Here is a 23,475-nt window from a genome sequence, read left to right on the forward strand (position 1 = left end):
TGGTTTTATCATTTACTCACATTAACATGCAGTTATTGAATTACCATGGACATATGTTGTGATATGCGAGTGGGCTCTAAAAGCATTCATCAAAAGTGCATCTCAAGGCCAGCGTTCCAAGTAACCTCAACACTGTTTTCGTATTCATTGTATACCTCCGCTGAGGTTTTAAGTGATCTCTGTTTACAGGACGCCAAATCCACAAATACGATTGGCCAGAAACCTGAGTAGAGAGTAATGCGACCTTGGCATCAACCGTGACGCGACCAACAGATTTACTTACACTCCAATACTACAATGCCGTACAAACCTACAAAGCCCTAAACAACAAACTGCCACCCTACATGCGCCAGATGTTTGTGTACTGTAGAGACCAGAGTACTCGTACAACCAGACAAAGCACAAGCAGTCAGCTGGTTGTCCCCAAACCCAAGCGAGAGATCTTCAGAAGATCGGTAGCCTACCGTGGACCAAATGTCTGGAACAGCCTACCGCCAGACACAAGTACGGCTCCGAATCTGACTTCCTTCAAGAGACTCTTGAAGTAACGGAAATGAACTAAACGAACGGACACGGACCATGAACCAGCTTTCGCCCTACTTTATGTTGTATGTTGTAGAAATTGTATATTGTTGTACCATAAATATGTAATGACATATGTTGATAGAGTTATTAGGACTCAAATGACTGTTTATCTCTGTTATATTGTATCTGACCCTTCCCTCATGACCTCAATGAAAAGCGGCCTGCGTGCCGATTTGAGCTTATCATGAATAAACAAAGGTTCAAACAAAATCAAACAAACAAACAAACTTGTGTTGCACTGCAATTTGACTATAACCTGCTAGATGGCACTTTTGCACCCCTTCTTTCCCACCTATCCACTGCATCTCGGAAGGGACATCATAAGCTCCAATCTGCTGCGGCTCCCTCCAATGGATCTTGTCCTGTGCCTTGACCAGGTATTCATCCATATGAACCCAGTATCGCCCAGACTGGTTACACATTGACAATGTTTAATACCACACAGATCTTCACACGCTTATAGAAAAGAGTAGGGATCCATCCCGGCGAGAGTGGTTAAACTTAACAATCTGGTCTCCCGGTTGACATTTTGAAAAGATGATAGTTACGTTTTTTAAACATTTTATTTGAGTTTTAATATTACCCCTTTTATCCCCACAGATTTGTCTGGAACCAGCCCTATTTGGGGGTGTGTACATCATCAAGTATTGTAGTTCAATTGAGAAAATACTTAAAGTACATGTACAATTAAAAAGATCACAGTGCAATGAATTGTGTAGAAAGCACATGTGGATGTTTATTTTCGATGATGTAAACAGAATGAAAGAATGACATACTGAACTGGTCAGTACAATGATGTGAAAAACTTCGGGTTACACAATTTTGGGTAAGTTAGGCTGGAGGGAATTTCATTTCATTACTCTCTCTCTCTCTCTGTCAGTATTGATATCAATACTATCATTTCAATAACATTTATGGAAAGTTAAGTCAATATGGCTTTCCTCTCATACTGAAAAAATTGTGACATACTGTTTTTATCATTTGCTATATACCTTCTTTGAATTTGCAACATTACTGATGTTGATTTTTTTTCAAAAGAGCAATTAACAACAAAAAGATATTACAGATTTTTTCAGCTTCTAAAAGTTGGATATGCCCAATTCATCTTTCTCAAACCAAAGAATCTACATGCAAGCTTTGGCAGTGAGTAAAGCTGAAAGTATTCTGACACAACAAATCAAATGTTGCTGTACATAGGTACAAGGTTACGTCCAAAATAGGCAGGTCTAGGATAGCACAATATGATGCACATTGCACTCCCGATAAGTTGTATCGGGCATCCTTCAGATTGAGTTACATCTGAAAGACAGAACAAAACCAAGATTATTTCATGTGCATGTATATGTAATATTAAGTATGATATGTTAAAGTGACATCTATACTACCTTATTACACTTTAAAAACGATATGCTGTAAAATGTTTTGAAAAAAAATCATAATACTGGTCAACTAAAATAAACTTATTTGAGATTTCACAAAACAGTCTGTTCTTAATAATATGCAACATACACTTAGTGCATATGTATATTGAAATATAATTATCCATACAAGTTGCGGGAGGATATAAGGGTTAAGCCCATACATGTATGTCTAAAGGCAGATCAGATGGCTCCCTTAGCTTGTATAACATGTACAACATGTGCAGAATTGTATCTGCATCTAAACTTGCATTTCAAACTGCTAACTCACTTCTGGTTGGTCAGCTGTGGCCACCTCCGGCGGTGTTTGTGTGGGGAGCTCTGGTCTGGGTCTGCCTTCAAATCTTGTTTGCACTACACAAGGCAGAAAATACATGGTCAGGAACAAAAACCAAGGTCAAAGTCACAATCACATATTCCCCATGCTTTATCTTAAAAATAAGCACAATCATACATTTTGATACATGTTGTAGGGAACATACTTAAGTTGTCCATCACTAAATTGTAGTTGATCCACAAATACCCGGTACATCACTGACAAGCAATTGTCAGTATGATAACCTGTGTCTGGACTTTGGAGGCTACACTACAACCAAACACTAAGACATCCTTATACTAGGAATATTTTCGTTCAGACCCTTGTAGTTCCTAGTGGCACATACATGTAGGTCAGCGCGTTTCCTTGCTGTTTCAGTAGCAGGGTCTATCTTTCCAGGGAGGGGTTGCTAGCTCTTTGCCTTTAACATGCTCGAACATGGTACTCCCATTTTACACCCCTTCCAAAAGACAGGTGCAGCCCCGCCCGAGATGTCTTGACCCAGCATAGAACTGGTGTCTCCCAGTTAGCAACCAACCATGCTCAACTGTGAGGCTGCTACCATTTTGAGTTACAGAGACATCCCTCCATAAAGTAGGAATACAGCCACAGAATTATGGCTTCATAAATAATTGACAACAAATGTACAATATCTACATGAATGACACAATGCTATAACAGCAAAATTTATTATCTGTACCCATATGGGCTTTCTTGGAAAGCAGCCTTTGTTTGGCTGAAGAGACTACCGATATGTTTTAAGATGAATAGATAAATAAATGAATTAACAGATTTACCCGAAGTGTTTCCACTGTCCATGACGTTCCAGACCCTCAGACTGTCCTTCTCTCCTCCCATGGCGAACAGGAACGGGGAGTCCGGACAGGACCGGGCACACGTCAAACCACCCTGGGCACAACATGAACATTAGAACACAAGTTATTCAGTTGGTAATAACACAAGATTTATTTATCTATTTATTTATCAATCTTTAGGGTAGTCCCTTCAGTTAACAAGGTAACTGATTTCCAAGGGACCCCTACGTGACATGACAAATCATAACAAATCAGGATACAAAAGAAATAACTTAACATAAACTTCATTAGTGATCAATTACACAATCATGTAACATAAACAGGAATGATCAAACATAGGAGTAATAAATCAAACAGCTCAAATAATTCAAAACAATAATAACTCAAAATCGCAAAGGTCATATAACGGAGGGTCAGAGGTCAGATGTCAAAAGTTAAAAAGATGCAGTCTTAACCGGTTTACTTTGATGGGCATCATTAAAAACTGTTGTAATTTTACAGCTTCATGCCTTTTCGTACTATCTTCATGGTCGATTCCAACAAGTTGCATGCTTTCGTATACAATGAACAGTTTTACAATTTTTGAAAAAATTGTTTGTTTAATACATTCAATCATTAAATTTTTAAAGTAATCTGTCAAACTAGTTCTCTGGAATGAAAAAATAGTAGTTTGCCATGATTCAGAAAGGGATGGAAACATGATGTGAAGACTAGCTGACTACTGCCCACCCTATACATAGCAGTATAATCAAAATGTATATACTAAATACTGGAAAATGTTCTTAAATTACCATTTTCATCTCTTTCTGCAGCATGAGAGCTGGTTTGTTGTCCTGGATGTCCCAAACTTTCAGTGTCTTGTCACTCGACGTGGTCACCAGACAGCCCGGTACAGCACTGCTGAGGGACAGGCCTGAAACCACGCAGGAGTTACATGAGTGTGTATTGTTCTGATCACAAATAATCATCATGGTTAAAGTTTACTTATTGCAGAACTGTCTAAGCATTCTCCTGCTTTTAAAGCATGCACTACTGTAACAATGGATATTTTTCATTCAGTACGTTACTTAAAAGCACAGCAGCATTAGTAAGCATATTAGTGCCTTTACCAAAGTCTCTTTTCATTGGAAATTGACTGACAAATATATCAGTTCCTCATTGACTAATTGTTAAGTCATACACACCTGTTACTGATTGTGGATGGGCACTTAGTGTAAAAACAGGCTTGTCCGTCCTGATGTCCACATTATAAACAAAGCCGTTGTCTGTGCTGGCCTGAAAGAGACAGTGTGTGTCGTTTTTCTGTACCTTGGTTTGTACGTAAAATAATTACGTGATATGATTTAGCACAAGACAAAATAAAACAAATGACATGAGGTTAAGGAATTTAGTTTTCATATCATACACTGAAAATAACCTCAAAGCACATTTGCAGTCAACAAGTCAAATAATGTCAACAGGAGAATTGAGGAGTTTGGGCTACTTTGTCTGCTGTAGTAATAATTCACAATACAGTTTATTTCAAAATGGCGGACATATCTAGTAATGCTATCTTCATGTATGAGTGCAAGTTTGTACACAATATGATTCAGAGCTTGAATATCTTTGCTTACCAGGAAGTGGAAGGGAGAGAAGTGGTTCCACATGACTCTCTCCACCTCTCCACTCAGAACCCAGGACTTGTGTGTGTCCCCTGGACTCCGACAGTCGTACAGGACAGCATGTCTGTTTGAGATGAGACAACTAAATGTTACAATGAACTTGAATGTTATGATCCACACTTCCCCCTCACTCTAAATACATACCTGCAGGACTTTTTACTATCGTATCCTGCATTGTACAGAGCGTTCCCCTTGAATGTGGAAGGTCACCAATTTGTTCCCAAGAGTACATACTGCTTTCTCTGCTTAGCACTCACAGAAAGGATATGGTAGTTGAACACACCACTACTAGCAGACTAGCACCATACTGCATTGCCTGCACAACTGTGTAGCCCAAGGGCTGTAGAATTGGGGATGGGCACTGCCCTATACACTATAGGTGCTGCCCTATTTTGTTGTACAATAATATGATAAATGCATACATACTTGTCAAAACCCCCAGAGAGAAGAGACTGTGCCTCAAACGGGTGCCATTCCAATGTCTGTACCTGTAAGAAATTACAAGATACAGATGTTCATTTGTGATGTTATCCTTTAAACTTAAGACAATAAGCAAAAATAACACTTTTACCTTCCACACATTGAATCAAATATATGCATGATAAAATATGACACGTGAATATAAAGCCCAACACCACAATTCCATCCGTGACCTCACCTTGTCTTTATGCTGTGTAAGTGTAGTAACAGGTTTTCCCTGGGACAGATCCCATAATGCAACCGTGTGGTCTGCAGATGCACTGGCTAAAATATTCCTGTAAAAAACACAAGAAAAACAAGCATTTAAACCCAAAAACAAGTGGTGGATACATTTGCTGATCCAATGAAAACAAAACTTATCATTATCTTATAGTTACAGAAAATAGCTTAATAAACCGTGATAAATGAATATTTTAGAACAACAAGACATCTATGGTCAGCATCAAAATAAAAGCCATTCAAAAAGACATCCTAGTTTTTCATAGAAGTTCCTATATGGAATGAGGACAGCCTTACCTAACTAGTCTGTTCCAGGACAGGTCTAGAACAGCTTCAGTGTGACCAACTCTGGGTGTAGCTGAAGCCTTCTTCTTCTGTTAGAACAAAAAAAATACAGTTGATCTTTCCCAATCCTTTAGTACAATGTATCCCTAGCTGCTACAAGAAATGGTACTGGAGCTATTTAGAATGAAGAGAATTAGGGACTAAGTTTCTAAAACATTGATGCATTTGACCAAGTTTGGCTGTATAACAAGACAGCAGAGGACATATAATCTGTCTATACAACAATGCAAACTACAGAGGCATAGGACAGAGTGACAGCTGTCCACCTGAGTGTCCTTTTACCTTTTTGCTTGGCTTTTTCTTGTGAGAGCCTAACGTGACGACTGGTTCCAGACTATCCACCACATCCAGGTCCCAGATGTCAATACCTGGTGTGACGCTGCCCACTGCCACTAGGTTACCTGGGGAGGAACAATGGAAGGTTAAAGGTGTTGTTTTCTCAGTCTCTTTCTCACACTCACTTTTGCACAATCACTTTCTCAATCAATTTCTCAGTCACTTTCACTTTCTCACAATCACCTTGATTCACTTTCTCAGTCACTTTATCTTTCTCACAATCACTTTTTCACCATAGTTTTCACTTTCTCACAATCTCACTTTCTCAGTCACTTTCACTTTCTTACATTCACATTCTCACAATTACTTTCACTTTTTCACACTTTTGCTTTGCTACAATCACTTTCTCACAATAACTTTCCTTTTCTTACAATCACTTTTAATTTCTCACAATTACTTTCACTCTTTCACTTTTCACAATCTCTTTCACATTTTTTACACAGAGTTAGAAAATAACACCAGACTAGGGAAAGATTAATTTCATAGTTAGACTTTTGTTAATACTAATTAGAGATGCCATGTACCGGGTTTGTCCTCGCCAGGGTCAAAGTTCATCCACTCCAGAGCCAATGGGAAGGCAGGAAGGATGAGGTCGTGGTGCACATACTGGACCTTCTCCTCCTCGCTGTAAACTGGAGACAAGAATAGGGCAGAATTTAGTCAAATATCAAAATAGCAAACAAGAACGTTTCACTTTACCTTAGTGTACAATTTGTTAGGATGGTGCCAGTTACATGCATAGTACTGCAAATGTCAAACCTGTCACTACATTGTGATAAATACAGGCAAATATCAAAACTTGGGAAAGTATTCTCATACTGAATTACTCTCTAGAATGTCAATATCTCAAGGCTTAAGGGAGGTTAATATGTGTAAAACAAAATGTTGTCAAATGTTACAAAAAAGGGTCAGTTCTGTTAGAATATGATGGTATCATAATCATCTATGATATCATAATGGTGGTATGATAAGGATAAAGAATTCTGCTATGTTGTTGTTACTCACTATAAACCTCCAGGATGCTGCAGTCCTCCTCTGCTCTCCCCACGATAACCAGGTTGTCGGTCGGCTTGATGGTGAAAGCTTCTCTCTCCTCTTCTTCAAGCTCCTCCTAATGTAGTGAACGGTGCAGTGGAAAAATACATCATGCGCATACCAATAGTCTGGCCTGATTAATTGTGCTTATAGCGGCCCAGCCAAATCCCACGGCCAGCCCATTTGGGGTGGGGCCATAACAGCCTCGAACAGCGGAGTCATGACGTAAATGGTAAAGTATGTAGTTCAGAGTGGCAGTATAAAATGTTGTTTCTAAGAATTTGGTGGAAACTTGGGAAAAATAGAATTTCCAGTTAATACCATTGCAAGTGTTCATACACAAGTCCTGAGGAGAACCTATAGGAATGCATGCGCAGCATAAGAGCATAACCACTGTGATGATCTACTTGCAAGAAATAAGTTGAGATGTAAACTAAAAGAAAATACTAATATTCTGTGCTGCACTTACGTCATCCTTTACAGTGATGTAAGGGTCGTCCTCATTACTGGCGTAGACGGTCAGACTGGCCAGGTTACCAATCAGACTTCCCGCAGGATCTAATGGAAACAACAACAACATCATTATTCAGCAGAAAGGGAAGTGACCCACAGCACTTACATTCTAACACTGCAGGTGCTATGCATTTGTCATTATAAATCTATGGTCTCCATGCATAAATGTAAGTTTGAAATACTTTTCCTTCCAACAGATAAGGAAAAGCCTTATTGTTCTCATTGAAGAATAACGTTTGAAATTAGCATAAAAACTCATCTGTGTTGGTAGATTCCAAGACGAAGTTTGATACTTTCATTGAACACAAACGAATGTAGCTCACCTCAAATTTTTTGTCGCTCTTAGAGTCTTACATCGACCTTCCTCAGGAGTGATTCAATAGTTACTCGACTCAGTCTGAGCATGTGACTTTAGGGACACGTGACTCGAGTAATGAATCATAAATGTTTAAATTGTTGACACTTTTCTTTTGACCTGTGGCTCACCATCATCATAGTTGTCAAGGTCAAACTCGGCAAGGTCATCCTCCCCTCCTACTGCCCCGCCCTCCATTTCAACATCTCCCTCCTCCTTCTCCTCCTGTTCCAGCTCCTTCAGACTTTTGGACGTCTCTTTAATCAGACGCTGTAACTCCTCCTTGTCCACCTGGACCTGTGGAGATGGTTAAGCAGTGGAGCAACAGTTAAGTGTAAGAAATATGTGGGAGGGAGACAAGGAGAGGGGTCATTGGGAAAATAAACAAATGTTGCTTTCAGGTTGTTGGACGTCTCTTTAAATTCAATCAAACGCTGTAAGTTAACTCCTCCTTATCTACCCGGACCTGTGAAAATGATTTATGCAGTGAAGCAACACAAATATGTAGGAAAGAGCTACCCTCCAAGCAGAGAGAGGTTGGGTTTCGACTTTTGTCTTTTTTTGTTGGGCTTTCTATGTTGTCACGGATTCTTTATGTCACCCTGTGTCTTACAAGCTGTCACTTATCTGACCGACTGCCATACTCTCACCTCTCAAATAGAAGTACCCCCTCGGCCCCTGGAATAGAAGTACCCCCAGGACAAATTTTCAAAATGTAATATAAGTACCCCCTGGAATAAAAGTACCCCCCGGAAAATTTCAAAAATCGACAGTCGAGGCTAGGTAAACTGTGTCCATACATGTACAACTGTCACTGTCAGAGGGAAATAAGATAATAAGCAGGTAGGTAAATTATATTTAGTTATGCCATACCTATTAAGTATATAGATATTGAACAGAATAACTGTCCATAGCTTGTTCAAAGCATGATGATCTTCCTCGCCTCTTCGTAAAATATAATAGTAATATTGAAAAATTGGGCATAGGTTCCCCGCTATGACCCCTAACCGGGGGCCACGGTGCTTTCAAATTCAACAAGTGAAAATGTACATGATACATGCTTTTTCTACTTGGAACTTGAAGCAAGTGATGAAAGAAAATTGTTATATCATTTTATTATGACTGACAATCAGTGACATATAACAAAAATCATCAGAGTACTTTTAAAAGTTAAATGTACCTGATCATATTTTCTAAAGACATCAACCACAAAAAAACACAAATATGAACACAGTCCTTCCACAGAAGAAATATGTCTATAAACTTTTGCTCCATAGCGTCGAAAACAAAGTGAGACGCTCGGATTTCGAGTTCACGCTCGGATTTCGAGTTCCCGCGGTAAATCCCACAATATTGAATAGAGATCGAATAGAGACCTCCTCCCCCCCTACTTTGCCCCTTGCGGGGTTATCTGGGGGCCCAATAAGTTGAAGTTGACACTAGAAACCCGCGATGAACCGCCAAAATTGGGAAAATCTTACGATTATTTAAAAAAATGAACCCTCTGAAAATAAATATGGCACTGTGTGTCTATCGTTGCCCAAAAAATATAATATTTCCATGCGTTTACGGTATCATTTTAAAGATCGGTATCCGCACTACGCAATATGCTGCTAGTTTTACTGTCGCCATGCCTGAGAGTGGCGGCCATGTTTCGCTATTTCGCGCTGTTGTTTACCGAATCATATCGGACATATTTCTGCCGTTTTAGAGATTTTGTGGCCTCAAAACACATATCACAAGGGAAGATAAGTTATGATTGTTGTTTTAACGTGTTACATGTCTTCTGCGAACAAATAATTATTCCGCCGCGCTGCCGATACTACGGATATAGTGGTCAGGAAATTATTATTCCCTGTGTAGGCGAGCACCCTACTCCACACGTTTTGATGAGCGTGCTTTGGTTTACGATGTAAACAGAGACTATCAAAGTTATTTATATGAAAATTGTATTTTAAAATGTCAATGTCGCGTCTTATTTTCCGGTTTACTTTGTAGCGTCATAGCGATATCGACCGATATGTTACGAGTGCCGCCAGGATACTTTTCACAAGGCCGTCAAAGCGGCGAGAAAATCAACGCCGGTAGGCCGAAAAATAGCGAATTACGAGCAAAAATACCGGGGAAATATGGGCAGAAAAACCTTAACTTACGATTTTAGAGGGATTCCTGGTTTGCAAAGCCTCAATTTTTCAAAAAATAATAAACGTACCGTCTAGAATAAGAAAGTACAGGGTGGAACTATTGGCGAAAAAAAATAAACGTACCGGTACGTTTATTTGAGAGGTGAGAGTAGTTAATTTCATCCTCGGTAACTGCTGAAATAAACCTTTCAGTTTCACTTAAATAATCTTTTGATACGCTTGAGTAAGATGGACTTCATTAGTTTCTGATGCTTCTAGCTGGTTTAAATCATCATCCACTAGTTTCTGCATCTGCAGTTCAAATCAAGGTTTACGATATATATATAACAAAGTTATGTAACTTGTCTGCAGAGGGTAGTGATTGCAACTTGAAAAAAAACTGTGAATCTGTTTAATACTTTCGACTTTTCAATCTGAAATGCTGACTGAATTGCGTTTTCTTTTATCTGTGCCACATACAGCACAGGTTACTACAATAGTGAAGGCTACGTTACTACTTATAGAGAGAGGGGAGAGATCTAGAGAGGCGTACCGACAGCAAAGGGGGAGGGGGGCAACAAGAAACTGCTATTCTCTCACCTTGTCCGGTACAGCTTTGGCCACTCCTCTCGGCACCCACGCCAGACATGTTACGACACTGCTGGTCATCGCTGTCTGTCCCGATCGCAGGTGTGTATGGGGTATAAATCCGTAAAGTTACACGTGTGGACGCGGCTCTCACGTGGACAGACGACGAAATAGCTTTACTGTGGTCTCGCACCAACGTTCTACACTTAGAGAGTGTGCGCTATCAGCAGCGACACCTAGCGGATAGATTTGTTACTGCATCGATAGTAGTAACTGTATTTCGACGACCAATAGATTGAAAGAGGTCACAGTTAAATTTTCTAAAACCCCTTTTTATTAGACTTGTTTGTTCCCAATATCTTCAAAGCTTTGGCATGCCATGCTTTACATCAAAAGCAAGCACTTCCCATTGTAAGCCAACAATTACATTCTGCTAAAAAAGAAACCCAAAACATTATGTCAGTGGGTTACAAATCATTACTTCAGAGGTAGACACTAATTGGCTTCGTTCACAATAGAGGATGGTATGATAAACAAAAAAAAGACAAAAGCCTTAACGGGCTACTTAGAGTGCATGATACCATCACAATTGTTGCTTCACAAATGATACAAAAAACAACTTTATGCAGCCATGATCAGTGTGATACATAATGAAGAGTACAGCATAAATACACCATGCAAAATAAATAGGGATTATGGGCGAGAGTATTGAGGGAACTAGGAGAAAATAATAGTAGAAAAGCTTCATGACATTGAATAAAACACATCTCAAAAAGGAACTGTGAACTTAATACTATTTCATAGGCATGACATCACAGTAAAGATAACACATTGTTTTCTCCTTTTAAAACTGTATGTGAAAAATAGAGAAACAGTACTAGTGCAGGTAGCTTTGTTACGGTGAATGTAGGGTTTAGCAGACAAGTTAGGCAGCCTAAATATCTTTGCTGCTAAGAAGCATGCAATTTCTTATCAACAAACAACGGGATGTAACTGTTGTGAAGCCATTTACACTTCTAGTAAGCACTTGTAGAAAAAAGATTATATTAGAAGTGAGTTGTTAATCCAGAGTTTTGGGCACGGCATTGGAAGGCAGAGCCCATCCGACTCTTGATATCTACCAAATATCCAAAAGTAACTTAAGTTCTGGAAGACAAATTGTGGGTAGAACATCTTGCATTGGTTTAATTTCTTAATGGCATCGTGTACTGAGGACTCAGTCTGTTTTCTGGCAACAAGAGAGCAACATTCTGGTTTCTGCAATGTTTGATTAATAGGAAGCATCTATGATACAGTATATTTCTTTTATACTTTTGCCTTCGACAAGAGCAAAATACACTTATTGCTTGGGGCTTTGTGAGATGCAATTCGTTTCATTTGCTTGTCCAGCATGTACTTACAAAACGATGTAGTTTAACATAAAGAGATGTAGCCTCATACAACTAGTAATGATATCACTTCGTATCAGTATAAAAACAAGATGACGTTACGTTGATTTCAGTATTGCTCTATATATGTAAAGGAGGAACACCGGTAGCCACAAAAGTTAAAGCCTAACCCTACATAGCCAGACCATCAATATTTTATACGTCTTCGATTTAAACTTTGGAGAATATGGGGACTTACACAAGTTTTTTTTTTACAATCTTTATAAGTCAATGTTCACAAGAGCAACTGCTGGTGAGACATTTCAGCTGACCTAGAATTCCTCTAGTGCAAACCTCACAGTTAGTAAACATTCTTAAATATCGTGTGTTAAACTTCAAGTGATAAAAATCAAGAATCCTGTAATATGTTTACATCAATAAAATACAGAGTGCATTTTGTATTTTGTATACAGATCAGGAAAAAAACTATTTCCAATCCTTTTCACTGAGTGCTAACTAAAGTAATGTGGTCTTCTGGCCACAACAGAAAGCTAACTTCTTTCATGTATTTTGTTGAAATAAAATATCAAAGTTACTTTAATCTGAAGACATATTTTTGCAGGACAAGCATCAACTGTGACACCCCAGCTTTTAATTCAAGTATACCTTTAAAGTGCAGTTATTCGTGCAAGTCCCAATCCAAGAAACCCTAATGCCAATATAAATGCAATTTTCAATGGCTTCTTCTATCCTATGAGTATGTAAGACTGGAAAGGAAATTGCGACTACCTTACTACCATTTCTCTGCAAGATGAAAATATTCACTTCTTCATATTTCACAACTTGTCCATTTCCTTCCTATCTCCATCTCCCGATTCCCCAAAACAACTTTGTTAAAAAATAGACTATCAATACTGTTGGCAGAACCCTCAGCCTTGTGGAAATGCTTCCCCCTCAACCATAGGTGTAGCTCTACTTAAAACAGTTCAGGACCCGAAATACCTTCTGCATTTGCCATTTAGTGTAGGTATTTCTGATGTCTACCTGCACCTAACCTGCACTGGTCCATGATAAAATCAGCCTGCAAAACTAATGTGACATACAGCTAGTTGCAGCTCAAAATCGCGTAGCATTGTTCATATTAGCAACCTTGAATAGAGCAGATAACAAAATTAAAAATGGGACATGTACTGCTAATCTACAAGAGTATTCGTTTTTCAAAAGATTGTTTTTGAAGGACATTCAAAATGGTATTATTAGAAGCATCAATTTTTTAAACATTGTTTTTTAAAGGACATTCAAAACGGTAGCATTACTTTTTCAAGACATTGTTTTTGAAGGACCACGAGGCAAAGAAAATTAGTGATGCAGGTATAATTTGTATGGTGCAGGTGATTTTGCATGTTACTGGTACCTTTGCAGGTATGCAGAAAGTATTTAGAGCCCTGCAGGGGAAGGCTTTGAGAGCGGCACCAGTACTCTATATAATGTACGCTGGCATAGGAAGCCTTCTGCATGGCTACAAGCTATGTGGTGCTGCTGGAATTCTTGTAACACTTAGAACAGGGACTTCTTCTCCTTCTTCTTCTTGTTGTCAAGCGATCTGGAAGAAGGAAAAAGGAAAGAATTATTATAAAATATTTTCAAGACATAACAAACCATCTTATTGTATATAGAGGGAGGGAGGGAGGGAGGGAGGGAGGGAGGGAGGGAGGGAGGGAGGGAGGGAGGGAGGGAGGGAGGGAGGGAGGGAGGGAGGGAGGGAGGGAGGGAGGGAGGGAGGGAGGGAGGGAGGGAGGGAGGGAGGGAGGGAGGGAGGGAGGGAGGGAGGGAGGGAGGGAGGGAGGGAGGGAGGGAGGGAGGGAGGGAGGGAGGGAGGGAGGGAGGGAGGGAGGGAGGGAGGGAGGGAGGGAGGGAGGGAGGGAGGGAGGGAGGGAGGGAGGGAGGGAGGGAGGGAGGGAGGGAGGGAGGGAGGGAGGGAGGGAGGGAGGGAGGGAGGGAGGGAGGGAGGGAGGGAGGGAGGGAGGGAGGGAGGGAGGGAGGAAGGAAGGAGAGAAAGACAGAAGCGGAAAAGAAACTACCATGCCCACTGCTAGCACCAAACTAGGCACAGCCTCATTACTTGAAAGGGTACCTACTGGCTGAACTTCAAGGTGAATATTCAAGGCGAATATATAACACTTACTTCGTGGCATCCATTTTGCGCTGCTCCTCTAGTTGCCGCTGGTTCTCCTCGAAGGAAAGCTTCTCCTTCTCGAACAGACTGCGCTTCTCGTCTAGCTCCTTGTACTCCAGCTCCAGCTTCTTCTTCATCTGCTCATGGCGACGTTGAAGCTGTGGGAGGGGGGCAGTTCGTAAGGTTACACCTACGGCTATGGCCCTAAATATAACGTCATTACGGATGGTGACGTAAAGCCGGCGGCCCCGTGTATGAGGGAGCGTCAGGCGTAAGCCTAAAGCACCAGACCTCTGCACGTAAAAGAACCCAACACACTTATCGAGAAGAGTAGGGGTGACCCGGTGTGCTTGGCCAAAAACGCGAGCCGTGGCGAAGCAAACAAGTATTGTAATACTAATAGCCTCCACATGAGTTCCAGCAAATCATCACAAGACATCTCCCGAATCTTTCCATGTACACTAAAAAGGTGAAGGAACATAAAATCTTACATCTGCTTCTGAGTCCTTGAGCTTCTGCCGCTTCTCCTTGACCTTCATCTCGAAGACCTGCTCCATCTCCATCTCCATCTTCTTCATCTTGGCGACGTGTTCTCTCTTCTCCTCCTCCATCTGCGCCAGGGGGTTTCTGGAGGCAGGGTTATGGGAGGGGCTGAGGTTCAGGACCAAAACATGCACATGCTCGAGTAAAACACTGGCCAGACTCCGGCGGTCATTACACACTCACCCCACAGCACAGCTTTGAGTCTTCAAGACAGGTCCAACCAACGAACAGCACACTCAAGAACCAACACCCAAGAGTCAAGACACAGGACACTTCCAAAATATCTTAGACTGGGGTGCTTTTACAGAATACATACAATTTTTTATGGAATTCATACAAATTTTACTAAAGCAATATGAGTCTTATGAAATACATACAATCTTTACTATTAGCAAAACTTGTATTCATCCTAGCCATAAAATTTGTATTCCGTAAACCTTGTATGAATTCTGTAAAATTTTTATGAATTCTTAGGCACCCCTGTCAGAGTTGTACGTGAAAAACTAAATATGAATCCCAAGCTTGAGCTGTACTCAACATCAGAATAAATACTGAGTACTGAGCTTTACAGTTTGATGTTAGACATTGTTTCATCTTTTATCATTTGTTGTCAAGAATTTCTGTATTTGTTTTCTTATTCCTCGTACAATACGTTATCCTTTCCTTGTTTCTAGATTTTGAATAGCTCTAGTTGTTTGAATTTAAGTTAGATTTGTTAAATGTAATACGCCTAATGTACGCAATTCAGCATCCTTTTCTGAGGACGCTGCCATGTACTTCAGCGATGTATGAATGATCGAATCATTAAACTTACTATAATAAAATGCAACACCAAGATGAAACACTGGCACAGCAAACATTTAACCAGAGCTATCTCCAGGGTTAGATTTCTTTCCACCACACTCAATGTTTGGTAGCCAGCATTGTTCATTTTTGTTGTTAAATCTACAAAAAAAATTCCATCAGTTTCATATCATAAAGTTTCAATTTTAGAAATGTTGGTCCGTTGTCACAAGCAAATTTTAGTCCCAGGGACGAAGGGATGGGTTCTGGAGACAGCCCTGCATTTAACCCTCACCATATCACATGTGCCTCCATACACCACACTGCTACCAGTATCCCAGTAAGTTAGCATACCACAGGTTAACAAAACTATCTATCTGAACATAGACTGAACTTTCTGCCAGCACATCTGAATTATGTAAGGGAACTATTTTGTCTGCTAAGATTACAGGGCCGTGGCAAGAAGCTGGTTTGGTGCCAGTATAAAGCAGTAAGTGTACATACTTGCCACCGGCCGGTTTGCCTTTCTCTGTGCCGTTGGTCGCTGTGATGCCGGCCAGCTTCTGACAGCGGTAATTCTCGTAGTGAACGTTATTTGTTACGTCTTTCAAGTCCTGCATGTGGGTCCTGGAAGACAGAGGAAAAAACACCAATCTCATTACCAAACCTTTCTTCCCAACACCGATTTAAGACAGTAACAGCTATCAAACTTAAGATTTTTATGGCATTTTATTGATTCGTCATAGTATTATCCTGTATTGTATTTTACATGAAGGAAGACTGTTTGGGAAAAATTTCAGTCCTCACATATTCATCATCATCTTCAATACTGCTGAGCATGCAATGCATATTCTAACAGGCTGATATAAGGTGTAAAGACAAGTCATATGGTACTTTTCCCTACCTGATCAACATGTTCCTCAGCGTGATGAAGTCACAGTGGTCCATGTTCTCCACTGGAATCAAAGCAACAGAGATTTACCTCATCTTAGAAATCCACATGGCAAGGCATTATCTAGTGTAAAAGCCACTATGTGTCTTTTACATTTTCTTCTTATCTTGGCTATGCTTTGATATCAAAGATGGTACAATACAATCACAACAATTTCTATGAAGACAACAGAAACTATACTGATATTGAATACAAAAAAAAAAACTTCAGTTAGTTTTTCTCCAGTCTGGTTAAACTTTTTAATGTCATTCCTCCTTGTACTATGAACTAGAATTTGTTACACAGTTGTTGTTCTGTGTTGTTGTCTTTTCTTAGCAACTCTTTATCTGCATGAATATTCTCATCTGTTACCTTCTGCGACGCCCCAGGGGTACTGCCGACCGCGCACTTTCCTCCCGTTGATCTCCAGAAGCGTGTTGCTGCCCACCACCGCAAAGGGAATCCTCTCCTGTTTCCATGGCAACAGTCAATCAGGGTCATACAATAAGTACTCCTTAGGCATTCTCAAAATGCACACAACTTTCAACATTTGCAGTATACAATTATTTGTGACATTAAAATTATAACAAATACAACCAAACCTATACTAGTGAGCACCTTAGCAAACGGACCACCTGGCTAGCCTCTACTACCAGTACTAGGCGCCACGGATCGCTGGAAAAATAGTAGAAATTGGCCAAATATAGTGAATAATATGCTAGGAGTCGGCCGCCCAATAAAGTTAGTCCACTCTGTACTGGTGACAACCTCTACATAAAGACTACCTGGCTATTCTGGCCCCTTTTTGGTAGTCAATTTGATTACTTTTCCTATTAACACCAGCATTAAAACTATTGACTATGGTGGCCACCTGTCAAGTGTAAAGTCCCTTGAGTGTTCACTAAAGACAGGATCAACCATAAACTTATACTAACTCCCTACCCTGATACTAACTCCCTACCCTGATACTAACTCCCTACCCTGATACTAACTCCCTACCCTGATACTAACTCCCTACCCTGATACTAACTCCCTACCCTGATACTAACTCCCTACCCTGATACTAACTCCCTACCCTGATACTAACTCCCTACCCTGATACTAACTCCCTACCCTGATACTAACTCCCTACCCTGATACTAACCCCCTACCCTGATACTAACTCCCTACCCTGATACTAACTCCCTACCCTGATACTAACTCCCTACCCTGATACTAACTCCCTACCCTGATACTAACCCCCTACCCTGATACTAACCCCCTACCCTGATACTAACTCCCTACCCTGATACTAACTCCCTACCCTGATACTAACTCCCTACCCTGATACTAACTCCCTACCCTGATACTAACTCCCTACCCTGATACTAACCCCCTACCCTGATACTAACTCCCTACCCTGATACTAACTCCCTACCCTGATACTACCTCCCAGGGTGCGAAATACTTTTTTTAGCCAGGTTGCCCATGTTGCAACCAAGGGCAAATGCTAGGTTGCACATCCAAATTTCAGGTTGCTCCAGCAACATTCACCGATTTCTTCAAATCAAGCTCATATGTATAATCGTATAATACTACTAACATTTCAAAATATATATTAGATAGTATTGTGTTACCATTGACCTAACAACATCTTGTTTAGCTGAGGGCAGTGTGTTTTTGTCTTTTTCAGCTCAAATTCCACGATCTATGAAGGGTTTTGGATGGTTTAAAACGAAAAAGTGTTGATTTCTTTATTTCAATTGAAGATTTACCAAATTTTATGAGAGTGACACTGTTTTTGTGAGCTTCTAGGGCTCCGATTGAAATCTTTGGCTCAAAATATAAGGTTGCACACTGCGCTACCTGGGTTTGGAATTAACTTGCACCAACCGAAATCTTGTTGCACTGTGCAACGTGCAACCAGGTATTTCGCACCCTGCCTCCCTACCCTGATACTAACTCCCTACCCTGATACTAACTCCCTACCCTGAGTTTCTTGTTGAGTTTGTTGTCCTCTTCATCCTCTCCCTCTGGGAACTCGTAGATCTGTATCTTGTTTTCCTTGATTTCCTGTAAAATCTACACAGGAAGGGGAAAAGGCCACGTGTTATTGACACAACAACAGACATAAACACAGTTAACTGTATACCGTAAATAGTGGAATATTTGGAGTGGTTTTATGGTTTGCGGTTTTTGCAACGGCAGCATCTCACAGCAAACTCATCTCACAGTAAACACTGGCTGTCTTACTACACAGGATCTATCTAAATCATCTATCAAAAGACCAAGACAACCCCTACATGTGTGGGTACAGGACTGTTCTAAAGTCTAGATTATTCAAGCACATGAGAACCCTGCAAGTGTGACTATTCACCAGACATTTTATGAAGTCGTGTAGTAAAATTGGTTGCACTGTGAACTTAAAAACTGTGAATGTCTCCTGTCCCCTTCTAAAATTAAGTCCCTGCAAATGCTTTACAGTGACTGTGACTGCAATATGGTCTTCTCAGTTTATAGGTCTTTCTTGCATGTTAAATGCAGTTTCAAATTCCTTAAAGACCAGTGAATGCCTCACCTTTTTCTTGAACTGTGTGCACTCCTCTGGTGTCATTGTGTCGGCTTTGGCGATGAGAGGAATGATGTTGACCTTGTCGTGTAATCTTTTCATGAATTCTATATCGAGGGGCTTCAACCTACAGCAACAATGGAGAAGACAAGCACGTCATATTTACAGAAATGGCAGAGGTCAGAGGTGTAATTCAAGCCTTCCTCATTTGCATATTGTAATTCCTTATGTCACAGCTACATTTGACATAGCTCGGTGTACGATTTTGATGTTAATGTTAGGATTTGATTTTCAAGCAGGCTGTGACAAAACAAACCATGGAGAAGGATCTAAGACAGCCAAATTCTGTGCGACACCTGTACAATGATTCCAAGAATGCATTCAGTTTGTCATCATACGACATATATGACTGAGCCCTTGCCATATCTCCTCTTTAACAGTGAATTTCTCAGAATTTCCAAGCCTTGAAGCTCAAATTCTCCATTTTTTCTATTCAAAGACAACCCAATCTCTACAACTAGATAAGATTTGAAGATTACTTCCAGACATTTTGAGTGACATCCATCATTCTTCTTTAGTTGTTTATTTATTTGATACTGGTAAACAGGATTCCATGTTTTCTTTGGTTTCCTTGACAACAGACCAGACGTACCCGTGCCCAGTTGGGCCGATGAAGTATAGGCATGCGTGGACCCTGTTGTCTGGCATGGTTCGGCGGTTGACACGGGACTCTGAGTTCAGGTAGTCCTCAAACCTCTGCTCAATGTGGTCTGTGATCGGCTTCCAACTGTGGACGAACATAATGTGACGACTGTGTTACTGACTGTTATAGACAAGTGAAAAAAAATAAAAGGTTGATCACTTCTTTTTCAAAATCATATTAACTATATTAAGCATGACTCATCCTTGGCTTAATTTTGCACACAAAAATAGACATGCTAGAAAAATAGACATGCTAGAAGTCTGCACATTGATAAATATGTAAATGTACCAACAATGAATTCAGCAGTGCCCAAATATAAACTACAAAGGGACTATGTTGGGCAACAAAATCCAAGCTGCTTTCATCATTCCCTCAGACTTTAGTGTCAAGTACATGGAACATCGCTTTTTATGCAAGTTGTCAATAGTTTTTGGTAATGTCTAGGTGACCATATGAGAACATGTTTTTGCCTATAAGTATAATAAGAAAAACTTCAAATAAGAAAAACTTTAACAAAAAGCGACATTTGTGATTGATAGCATGCATGTAAATATTTTTCACCAGTTGAGCTGCGTGGAAGAGCGGTGTGAAGACTTAGCCGACTGCTGGCCACCCCTGTGTCTGGGACCCCGGCAGCAGTATAATCAAATACTGGATACTACTACTACTACTACTAGTTGCTGTTGTCCACGTTAGTAACAGTTTTCATTAATTGTATGTATGTATAATGTCCCTCACCAGTTACTGTTGTCGACTGCATCCCCGAACCCTGGTGTGTCAACGATGGTGAGCTGTAGCTGCACCCCTCCCTCCTTCACCAGCACCCGCGACGTTTCAACCTGATGCACACAGACAAGGCAGACATTCTTACATACCACAACGACAAAACAGGTTGCATGGTCCTTTCAGAAAATATTACAGCAACATGGTCTGTGAGACCTTGGTACATTCAACACACATCCCAAAATATCAACTACAATCCATGAGAAAATCAATGCTGCCAAGAAATTATGTATAATGAGATAAGATAACAAAGCACATGTTAGATTTAATGATTCATTTAAAATGAAACCAAAGAAAATCTATTTACTCTCAAAGATTAAAAAAAGTGGAATAAAAATGTGTAATTGAATGATGCCAATGCTTGGGATGCCATAGTAAGAATCACAAAACTACCGTAGGTTATCAGAGCCGTTTACTTATGATGATAGGAATGGAAGATAATCACCAAAAAAACATCAACTTCCACTGATCATTGTTCCAACCATGATCTTACCTTGACAGTTTTGGTGATGCGTTGTGAGGGACCGGGGTACTCAGAGGGGGAGTACAGGTCTGTCATGAACAGGGAATTCACTAGGGTGGACTTGCCCAGGCCGGATTCACCTGGAACAGAACATTTTGTTCAAGTTTGAGTGAAATGTGCAACATGATAAAAAAACTAGTATAGGGTCCAGCAGGACTCTTTGCTTATATAGTCTAGCAGTTGTAGAAAATTCATATTTTTTCTAAACTTTGTACATAATCATTTACTACAAATGAATAGTGACAAAGCAAGGATTCTTTTAAACAAACTGCTTCCAAAAGTACTTTTTTATTATTACATCTACATTACAAAGTTTAGTTGGTCTGATATAATATCTTTCACTTACCTACAACCATAAGAGTAAACTCAAAACCCCTCTTCACAGCCTTCCTGTAGACCTGGTTTGGAAGGTTGGCAAAGCCCACATATCCCTCTAGAGCCTTTGTATGCTGCAAAAGTATCAATAGAAGGGTTCAAAACATTAAAATAAATTTCACACTTGTGTCAATCACAGTGAAGACGCATAAAAAATGCTCTCCAATATCTCCATGCCTGAAATAAAAGGTTATCCCAAATCAGTCAAAAGTTTACCAAAGTGGCACACGCAATTGCAACAACATGTATGTTATTACAATAGCAAATATAATATCTAAGTCATTAGCAGTACACTGAGTACAGTATTGACTCTTAAATTCAATCAATTGCGTGCTCTGAAGTGGCAATTTCATTGCAGTACCAGCTACACACTACAATTTACAAAAAACTTCTGGATTAAAGATAGCGGATTCACAACTTACGGCTATGATGGAAAGCACACCGTTGTCCATGGATCAGGATGGCAGGATTCCAGATGTGCCCCGAGAAGTAAACAGAAAGTATTTGTGAGTTTGGGTCTTCCAGATCATCCACACACACACACATGGGAACAACAGAATGTCTACCTGGGGCTAATCCCTCCACACACATCTGTGATCATCCCTGTGCTGCTGCTATCTAGGCCAGATTAGATACAACAGGCAGACTGGGCTCTGCATACCACTGGTTAGTGTAGGACACACATACTGACAGGGTTTACCAAACATTTACCCTAACTTACACATCAATGACGAACACAAAAAGAAAATGTATGGCTTCACGATCCCTAGTCAGTAGCCTGAAGGGACTTATGGTTCCGGTTCGGAATTGTTTTGACCAAGGACCTAAGTAGTGCGTGAAGATAAGACGCAAATCCTAGGTTTTCTCGTTAGTTTTGGCTCCCGATTTTTCGGCTATCGCTGTAGCAGTGCGTTATCTTTTATATTTCCTGAAAAACCCGATCTTCGTAGCGTTTTACGGTTTCCGAGTTTTGGTCGTCCGCGGGTACTTCCTGGTATTAGTGCGCGATGACGGTAACGCGGCTTTGTCGCCTGATTACCCGAATCGTGCGTTCTATGTGCGTTTTGCGTGGTTTCGCACCATCGGGGATTGCGGAAAACGTATCCTCACGATTTTTTTCATTTTTCCTAATTGCACAGACAGAATGATGACCTTTATTTCCATATCAGTCATTATCCTAGGAAAACTTTTATTTTCCTTCCAGCGGCCTTGGAAGAATGCCCTAAAAATAGCAGTTTTGGGGATGAAAATTCCTTTTAGTGACGGTTTTCACTAAAAATGACGTTTCCACAGAAAATATCAAATTCGTCTGTCGTTCGAAGATAAGTCACCCCTATCCATCAGAAACATTGAATCGGCCGAAAAGGGATGTTTGGAAAAGCGCTATTGCCTTTCTGGGAACGAGTCAGGTCGGCCCCAAATTTTTTTAAAAAACTCCGAACAGAGACCTTAAAGAGGCATAAAATCTTAATTAATGACGTCATAGGTGCCGTAATATTATTCCATATTGACGTCTTTATCCAAGGCTTGAAGATTCTGGAAAAAAATTCCATAATTCTGCCTTTTTTCCGTTCCAAAGGCAGTACTATTCATATCTGGGCTTTGGTGTCCCCCTCCCTCATAATCCCCCCCCCCCGACACAGCATGCAATGTCAAATTAAGGCTTCCCTCACGTGTACGCTGTTCATTCAGTCGCTTTGATTACGGCGGCGATTGATATAAGTTAGGCACTGGATTTGACTGTAAGCATAAATTTGGTACACTCTCTTCGCATTTTTACCTAAGGAGGGATAGTACGCAAAGTGTAGGTAAGTTGAGCGCTATCTAATAGGAAACTGGGAAATCGAATGTTAAGTTCCTTGCTCCTAGAAGCCTTAACTTTTTTTCGCTTTGTTGGTAGCAAATAGTAGTCTGATAGGTTCTCCACGCACCCATAGAGAGTTTATTACTCTAC

The 23,475-nt window shown here is 40.3% G+C and overlaps 2 protein-coding genes across 3 annotated transcripts; both read right to left on the reverse strand.

Annotated features, from left to right (window-relative positions):
• Window positions 1-1,296: 1,296 nt before the first annotated feature.
• On the reverse strand, window positions 1,297-10,983 carry LOC136438555 (periodic tryptophan protein 1 homolog). The gene is made up of 15 exons (XM_066433388.1): window positions 10,802-10,983; window positions 8,210-8,375; window positions 7,680-7,768; window positions 7,181-7,286; window positions 6,700-6,807; window positions 6,122-6,240; window positions 5,792-5,868; window positions 5,454-5,550; window positions 5,222-5,283; window positions 4,748-4,859; window positions 4,319-4,409; window positions 3,926-4,047; window positions 3,117-3,228; window positions 2,275-2,357; window positions 1,297-1,884 (listed from the first exon to the last, which is right to left on the reverse strand). The coding sequence occupies exons 1-15, from the start codon at window positions 10,868-10,870 to the stop codon at window positions 1,879-1,881; spliced, it is 1,419 nt and encodes a 472-aa protein (XP_066289485.1). The 5' UTR covers window positions 10,871-10,983; the 3' UTR covers window positions 1,297-1,878.
• A 117-nt stretch (window positions 10,984-11,100) lies between these two features.
• LOC136438556 (septin-7-like) lies at window positions 11,101-21,599 on the reverse strand. 2 transcript variants are annotated; one of them, XM_066433391.1, is made up of 12 exons: window positions 21,493-21,599; window positions 21,117-21,226; window positions 20,579-20,679; window positions 19,790-19,924; window positions 19,147-19,264; window positions 18,558-18,650; window positions 16,962-17,058; window positions 16,563-16,614; window positions 16,163-16,285; window positions 14,824-14,959; window positions 14,342-14,490; window positions 11,101-13,759 (listed from the first exon to the last, which is right to left on the reverse strand). In XM_066433391.1, the coding sequence occupies exons 1-12, from the start codon at window positions 21,500-21,502 to the stop codon at window positions 13,714-13,716; spliced, it is 1,170 nt and encodes a 389-aa protein (XP_066289488.1). In that variant the 5' UTR covers window positions 21,503-21,599; the 3' UTR covers window positions 11,101-13,713. The 2 variants fall into 2 exon arrangements, with proteins under 2 accessions (XP_066289488.1, XP_066289486.1); XM_066433389.1 differs by having other exon boundaries at window positions 14,824-14,983.
• Between the last annotated feature and the right edge of the window lie 1,876 nt (window positions 21,600-23,475).

Source organism: Branchiostoma lanceolatum, chromosome 7, assembly GCF_035083965.1.
Source record: "Branchiostoma lanceolatum isolate klBraLanc5 chromosome 7, klBraLanc5.hap2, whole genome shotgun sequence".
NCBI lineage: Eukaryota > Metazoa > Chordata > Leptocardii > Amphioxiformes > Branchiostomatidae > Branchiostoma > Branchiostoma lanceolatum.

Bases quoted from the DNA above. Each gene is read 5' to 3' on its own strand.
- LOC136438555 (XM_066433388.1), bottom strand. From the start codon at position 10,870: ATGACCAGCAGTGTCGTAACATGTCTGGCGTGGGTGCCGAGAGGAGTG. The intron at 7,287-7,679 runs GTAAGTGCAGCA...TCACTACATTAG, and splicing joins ACATCACTGTAAAGGATGAC to GAGGAGCTTGAAGAAGAGGA. The intron at 5,869-6,121 runs GTAAAAGGACAC...TTGTTCTAACAG, and splicing joins AGAAAAAGCCAAGCAAAAAG to AAGAAGAAGGCTTCAGCTAC.
- LOC136438556 (XM_066433389.1), bottom strand. The intron at 19,265-19,789 runs GTACGTCTGGTC...TTGTTGCTGTAG, and splicing joins ATCGGCCCAACTGGGCACGG to GTTGAAGCCCCTCGATATAG. The intron at 17,059-18,557 runs GTAGGGAGTTAG...CCATGGAAACAG, and splicing joins AACTCAACAAGAAACTCAGG to GAGAGGATTCCCTTTGCGGT.